Below are 8,075 nucleotides of genomic sequence, written 5' to 3' on the forward strand. Positions count from 1 at the left end.
GGAGAGGAGAGTTGGGATTGAACATACCCTCCCCCTATGCACGTACGCCCAGCTCACCAAGCTAGCCCCCCCCACCTCCTACCTACCTACCCCAACAACCATCCTACACCCTCAAACTAAAAATGTGTTTTCATATTCCAAAACAATATAGTTCTATTAATCTGATTTTACTTTTTAATTGATTGAGAGATTATATTGTACGACTCTTCAAGTCGTTTCTTGTATTCTACTGTTTTTATTTCAGCTAACGCATGCTTGTTCACAACTTGAACGTTTGATTTTTTTGATGAGCAAAGAACTATTTTTATAACGCTGAATTCGGTTTTCAAACGTTTCACTGTAACAGTAGCTTATTTTGTATTATATAGTAGTTTGGAATTGCCGGCAATATTCTAGGTGCAAAGGTTACTTATAGTTTTTTGATCCCATATAAGTCCTACGCTACCCTCCCCCCCCCCCCCAAATCCCGCCTAACACCCCTCCGTTGTATCCACTTCCACATACACATTAAACCTACCCCCGCACCTACTGCTTACACCCATCCTCAACCTACCTAGCTCAACCCCCCACCGACCCTCATTACTTATTAAAAATTGCTCGTTTCCGCTATATATCGCAGTGTTTGTATTTCTTTTGATGTTTCTAAAATAAGTAGGGTTAATTGAAAGTTGTTATTTTTTTGTCCATCTAGTCGTTTCTGGTGGTCTACCGGCTGTTTATATGCAAAATTTTTGCATGGCGGTTTTGAACGTTCTTTGACTCCGTGAGTAGCTTCTTCACGCTAGAGCTCTTAATTTTTTAGTGATCTAAGTTGCTCCGTCTGATAAAAGATGGTTGCTAAAATAAAGCAAAAAGATTCAATGACCTTGTAGCTTGGTCTGACATGTTTATTAAGGGAAAAACCAGCATGATCTGTATACGGAGCCTTCCCTCGTATCATAGAAAGTATACTTAGTTATATTTGTGTTAAGAAGTTGTAATTTGTGTTAGTTGTAATTTGTGTTAAGAAATATGATCTTTTTAAGAAATACGATCTTGTCAAGATAACCGGGAAAGATTAAACATGACATGGAAAGACATGTCAAGATGTAAAAATTAATAATGTACCTTTAAACAAGATTTAAAATTACATAAGACTCATCACGAAATATCGAAAAGTGGAGGAAAACTCAACACCAAAAGTTGATCCTATTTTTTGAGACATTTTTGTTTAACTTTGTCTTAGTCGTGTACCTGCAGCAGTTGTTCGAGAGCTCAATCAAACTAGTGGCAAGAAGACTCTGGCTGTTGTTATGAAAGTGTTTGTGGCACAGAATGCGGCTACCATCAATCTAGTCACAAAGACACAAGGAGAAGGAAGTGCTTCTGCTTCTGTGGCAAGTATCACACCATTATTTACAAATTAAATTCATTAACCCAGAGAGATTTTTTGCGATTATGTGAACAAGATTCTGTCGTTGGATCAAAAATTATTAAATAGTTAATTGTCTTTTGACTTGGTTTGCTCGCAGCTTCTCCGTGTTTCATCTTGTTTCTACCCTGTCAAACACAAGTTAAACGGTTTCCCAAAAATTCTTTCAAATCTTAGACAGTGAAGTTTTTTTATGGTACACAATATTTAAGCAACACCAGTTTCATGATTAAAACTTGTTTCAGAAGATTCGCGAAAACTCTTGACTTTGCGTGGCCCTCAACACATGTACGACGAAACACTCGTTTTCTGCAAAAAATATTTCAAACATGGCAATTGTTTACTTAGTATTGGTGACAGTTTAACTGAAAACCCAGTGCATGTGATGAACGATTTATTTGGACAAAGTCATCCAGTTTGAAATGAAAACCATCCTTAGAAAAAAGGTTGCCATTCAAATGCAATAAAAAATACACATCCTCGCAAGAGCAAATTTCTATTTGTTGTTCAATTGGTAGTGGCAATTTTGTGATTGTACTATACGAAAAGCATTTAAGTTGGGCCGTCAAGCACTGCTTCGATCGACTAAAATTAATAGCTCCACAGACTTGGAAATTAACGAAAACGTTTTTCCAATTGCGAATTTCTCAGTACAAATCAATTGGTTATTTTCCGGAAATTACATGCAATAAAAAGCCAGCTTTTAAAACAATTCAGTAAATAATTTTTCTGGTTTCAAAAACCCAACTAAAATGTCCCAAATAACATTAGATAATAAATAAGCTACCAGTGCTGCGCATTTAGCGCGTTCTGAAATGCCTCGTGGTCATAGCCATACCTTAGCAGCCTGCTGGACTTGACATGAAACTATCAACCAACCAAATTATCACAACCGAAATTTTATTTTAAAAAAGGAGTCTGTTTCCTTTGGAGTTTATTTCCGCGGTTCGCTGTTTCCGTTGCGGTCTTGTTCCTTGACCCTAACTTTCATTTACTATAAATTCAACGGGAAAAAACTACTTAAAATAAATACAAAACAAATATCCATACTAAAAAATGGGCATTGAAAAATAGTGTCTATGCTCCGATTTCACTAAAATCTCAACAAAGTAAATAACTTTTTGTAACAAAAAGATGTTCAAAATCAAAAGGCCCGTTTTTAGCTTTTTCTTATATACTGAAAGTTTGACGTAAGTTAGCAGCCCCTATTTTCACGAAGTAAAATGCAATTTTTGAGGCAATAATACTCCAACTTAAAATCAATTTCGAAAACAGTTTTTGGTCCCCTACACTATTGTTCTCATGTCCCTGCAAAATTCAGTAAAACACAACGTTCAATTACCAGAAACCTCAATTTAAATTTGACGAGATCCATCTAAGTCTCACAAGAAAAAGAAACTTGTCACTATATCACTTTTTAACAACATAGTGGAAACTCTGCCCTGCTGAGGTTGTGGACAATGCTTACAAATTTATGAAATCTACGTGCTACTTTTTGTAAGTAGAATTCACGTAAAATTTTCTTACCAATTTAGCTGGACAATTCGAAACGTAGCTAAGTTTTAGCGTTTTTGTGTAATTAAAACAATGAAAGCGTAGCTCACGCGTAGTAAAATTGTAAGTTGAACAAATTAAGCGGACAAAATTTATTCTAAAAAAATTAGTCTCGTAAATTTAGAATTAGTGGCACGTTAACAAAAAACGGAGGCTTGCACATTAAAGAAAACTGACAAATCTGACCAAACTATCATATGTCATGTTGTTTTTTATGTGTAAAAGAGGTTTGAAAATGGGTCAGTTTTTCACGTCGCAGGATATAATCAGACCAGTTTCAGTAGCGAGACTCTGCGGCGCTAATAAATCAAACAGTGCGGCTATTCAAACTCGGTCAGAAGTGTTTCCAATTCTCGGTCTAGTTTTGATTTCAGTTGACTGCCATCGCTCAACTTATTAACAGCATTTAAGCTAAACGAATAGATTTGATGAGGATTCAAAAATTTTAACCCTTTTCTGGAGGCATTGTATTGATATGCAATTTTTGACCTGTTGTAAGGTTGAGTTTAATTTGTTGATGTGTTTCAGCGCGAGGCAGCTGAGGCGGAGACATGTAAGTTAACACTCATAAACAATTTCAGGACCATTTCGTTGGCAAAAACACAATTGCTTGAGTATATATATATATATATATATATATATATATATATATATATATACTCAGCAATATCGCTGTTTTCCGCACATATGTATTAAGAGCAGGAAATTAAGCGAGTGCGAATAAGTCCGACGTGCTCAAATTCTGGTTTATAGGTACGTAGGGTTCGCTTTTTACAGTGTGCGCAAACTAGCGACAAGTGCAATAGACTTTAATCCTTTGATCTTGTCATTTATTTCCTCACATTTGATGTCGCCGGCTTCCACTTTTTCTTGCAGCTTCAGAATCACCAATTTTCGCACTTTTGCTGAGGGATTTTACGAAATAAATACATATGCCAATTTTTGGCTGCCACGGATATGTTAGATCATGCGAGCGTAATGCAAAGGAATCTTAAAAATCCATGGACTTATGAGACGCCATTTGGGAGGATTAGTCGCTAATTTTTGCATTGCTATTGTCGCTAGAATTCGCTGATGGGAATTAGCGACGACAGAATGGTAATTTGGTCGGTAATATTCGCCTTATCGCTGATCTCGACTTCCTTTCGATTTCCTTTTTGCAGGGAAATCTTTTTCTGCTTAGGATTTTTCTTATTTACATTCATCTTGGTTCACAAATCTGCATCTTATTCATATATCATATAGTGTTGAAAAATGAAGGTACCCGATGAGAATTGATACTGTCATTCAAATAGATATTACATGCCATCAAGATCTTCTTGGGTAACCCTCTTGGGTAAAAACAGCAACCCTCTTAGAATGTATTTGTCTCAAAAATTTAAATTTGCAAAAAAATTCAACTCAAAGCAGCTGGTTCCGCTGCTGTATGTCACACTTTGAGTTCCATCAGCAAATTTTCCAATTTCGGCTCATTCAGGTAATATGGGAATAAAAATGCGCTAAAATGACGCTTACACCTTTAACCGGGAGTTGATTCAAACTTCCACTGGGGGTCTCAACTGGACACAAAATTTGATGTTCAATGTGATGAAGCGTGATACATTTTGATGAAATGCAAATTCAAAGAGCAGTTTTTTCTGAGCACATTTTTCATTATTATCGTCGCAGGGGTTATAGCTGTAGATCTTATTAAAACAATTTTTGCGTCGCGGGGTTTTGTTGAGTAATTATGAGTAAAAAAATTTGTAAAAAATTGTTTTTTTTAACTCATAGGAGACAATTTAAATGTAGCCTCCTTTGTTGACCAAAAGAGCTCTATGGTCAGATCATCTTTAGTCGCATGTGGATGCTAATTTCCGACTCAAAATATGTGGTCGAGCAGGAACTAAGGTAGCAGTTATAAAGAGTTTATAATATTACTATTAATTGAATTTATCCAAAAATACTTGGTTACAATTGAGTGATTGGTTTTTCAAGGAAGAACCATAAACATAAATTTTATTCTTGTAGGAATTATTGCCAGAAACACGAGATTTAAAAAAGACATGAAGCTTGCTCTCAATCTATTGATCAGCAGACGAATTCCATAAAAAACACAGACGCTCAAGATTCTGATCGGAGACCATAGTCTTGGCAACGATCCGACTATACGTCACATGAAATTCATTTGAGCTTAAAATTTTCTTTTGCTTTTGAGCTATTGTAACCGGTTCTGAGGGTATCAGCCCACAAAAGTACCATAAGTAACACACTAAGAAACTGTTGATAAAATTAGAAACTTAGAAGCCTTTTTTCTAACTTAAGTTGAAAATAACAGAATTGCGTACTATAGGGTAGTTGCGAATATACACTGCCAAACATTGAAGAAGATAGAATAATTATAAGAAGATTGTCTGGTCATAGAGCATAGTCTGGAACGTTCTTTGATCGAAGATTGTTCTCTTGCTTAATTAAACATTGGTCTGGTTATTCATTCTTTTTGGTCGCACCTTGGTCTGATCATAATTCCGCTCTCGAAAGGTAAATTTAAGATAAGTGTTAACCTATAACTCGAATACCTTACAACCATGTTTAAGCTCCTAATTTTCACATATTTTAAGGCCCTTTAAACAAGCAGCATAGCGTTTTGCATGCATTTTGAAAGAGGTAATTAACCGGAAAGCTGTCATTACCAAAAGACTCAATGACCGGAAGTCTACCTATGACGTTGCTGCATTCACATTCAGTCAAAAATTTCGAGAATATTTGGTTTTGAATCGCTAATGAAAAATTCTATTTGAAGATGAAGCAGTTGACGAGTAGCTGCGAAGCTTTGGAGAAATTCAATGTCTCTTCGCAGGCAAATGTGGTCGAATACGGAAAAAATGACTCTTTTACCAAAACTAGTTTTCAAAAGACAGACGCACGACAGCGACCGTGACAGCATAAGAAGCAGCTGAAAGTTCAACCAAATTATTTGAAATCATTTTGCCGATATTATTCCAAGAGCTACAATCTCGCCTTCTGCTAGATGAGACTTTTTTCGAGCGTCTAGCAACATCATACAAGATAATTGTTTTTTGCAAGATAAACTGTTCATTAAAATATAACTGTCCTGGTTTGACAGGAGAGTTCAAAATTGAAGCTCCTAAAATGGACCTCATGTTCATTAAAACTAGTAATGACAGCTTTAAAATTTTTGTTCATTCTATGCATAAAAAAAAGATGAGTGGATGGATCCTTAACTCTAAATCATGAAATGCTTCAAATCTTCTAATTTAAAAAAATGCTGCTGAATTTGGTTTAATTGTTTCAGCGGGCGAAGATAAAAAGAAATCCAACAAGAGTTTCACAATGGTGAAGGGCCAGGCTCTGGCTTACTGTGTCCAAGAGGTATACTTCGATTCTACAACCAACACCTTCGAACTACCCACTTGTTGTGACGATGATCAGGAAAACCCGGATCACAACGACAGCTTTGATCTGGCGAGTCCAGGAAATGCTGATAAGACCAATGCTTAATTAAGAATCATTAATGCAACATACTACATTGAATTAAAATCATTTTTATTCTGGGGTTTTAAAATAGCTTTGTGTAGAGCACTATGTGCAAAATTGCAAGCTGAGCGTTCATAAATTGCGATTAGAATAGATTTTAAGACTCAATGAGTATTGTTTTCTCGCTTTCTACTGTTGGTCTTTTCTTACAGGAAACAATTTTTTTCCATAAAAAATTTCCGTGAATATCTTGTGCTTATGGGAGCGCCGCTTTGAGTGGAAGTCCTTTTACTTTGTTATTTTTGAACGAATGATGCATAGAATAAGCTGATAATTGCAATTTTTGCACGTTTGACGTGCGTTGGTTTAAGTTTAGTTTCAGAGTTGCCGAAGTTAACTATCGCCCACGAACGGAATGGAGTAAGAAACAAATGGAGCGCGTCCGACCGCCTTAAAATACGTAAAAAGCAAAATTGGCTCTGCAATCTCAAACTTTCAAGAATTCCGTCTTTCATTTCATAGCAACAGTTTTTGTTCCTTTGGCATTCTTGAATAAAATTCAAAAACGATATGAATCAAGTTCAATGTGTCTATAAAGGATTGGTATATATTAACTTTTTTGTTGAGGTCGAAAAAATTGCCAAAAGCATACAATCAAAAATGCTATTGAGATTTTCTGAACCAAATTTTCATTTTAAATAGTTTGTTTTCCGGGAAAACGAAGTGGCTCCGGGAGAAAATTTTCTTGGATTTGACAATTCCGAAGCTTTTAGAGTAAAATTTAAAGTTTTATATGAAAATTTGAAGAATAAAAGCTATGTATCAGCTTATGTATCAGGTAAATTTTGAAAGTAAAGCGTGCATCATAAAGGCTGAATAAACTGCTTTCTTTCTCAAATATGTTTGTTTATTTTCTGGTTCTTCTTTTACCAAGTAAATTTTAAGAAATTTTATCAGAGATGATGAATAGACATTATACTTTCTCAGTTTTTGCCCCTGTTCTGATTTCGGAATTTTTAAAATTTCTAATGTTTTTCATTGTTTTTATGGATAAATTTGAAAGGTAATTGCGGATTTTCTAAGTCTTAGTTGTATTTGACAAGCATTTGAGAGCAATGTTGTTGCTTTCAAATTTCTTTTTATTGTTTCGTGTTTGTTAAATTGACAGAGCGATCGTCAATTTTTGTAATGACTATTTTGGTTTTCGTCATGAAGTCTTTTGAAACCTCTGAAAAGGTTGCGCGATGCAAAGGAATTTCAAATTTCTGCATTAAGTTTTGTGCAGTTGTTGTTTTTGACAAAAGGTCATTTTTTCAGATACTGTATAACGGGTTGTTTTAGGGAATTTGAAATTTCATTGGAAACTGAAAATATTTTATTAGACCGCTCTACATTTTTCGTTTATTAAGATTTGCTGAATTGTCCTTTCGCCTAGTGCTAACTTAATAGTCAGTTCTCGACAATTGTTTTTTTTTGTCAAAAAATTTAACCACCTAATTCATATAATTTTGTGATCAGTATTCATTTTGTCACATAAATTTGAAAATTTATTTGAAGTAACATTTGCTTCGGTTTCTGGCAGTACTTTTTAAAAATTCTTCTGTCAATAATATTTGAGTTTTTTTCAAAAATA

General features: G+C 35.0%; 1 protein-coding gene across 3 annotated transcripts in view; it reads left to right on the forward strand.

Annotated features, from left to right (window-relative positions):
- LOC142344205 (uncharacterized) overlaps nt 1-6,519 on the forward strand; it is a 28,813-nt gene extending 22,294 nt beyond the window's left edge. For all 3 annotated transcript variants that reach the window (XM_075395754.1, XM_075395755.1, XM_075395753.1), the window contains exons 5-7: nt 1,226-1,376; nt 3,494-3,518; nt 6,261-6,519. In XM_075395754.1, coding sequence (XP_075251869.1) covers nt 1,226-1,376; nt 3,494-3,518; nt 6,261-6,466 — 382 coding nt within the window. In that variant the 3' untranslated portion in view covers nt 6,467-6,519. The remainder of the gene's footprint in view (nt 1-1,225; nt 1,377-3,493; nt 3,519-6,260) is intronic.
- Nucleotides 6,520-8,075: the final 1,556 nt, after the last annotated feature.

The sequence above is a fragment of the Convolutriloba macropyga genome, chromosome 8, assembly GCF_964194025.1.
Source record: "Convolutriloba macropyga chromosome 8, txConMacr16.3, whole genome shotgun sequence".
NCBI classification, from domain to species: Eukaryota; Metazoa; Xenacoelomorpha; order Acoela; family Convolutidae; genus Convolutriloba; species Convolutriloba macropyga.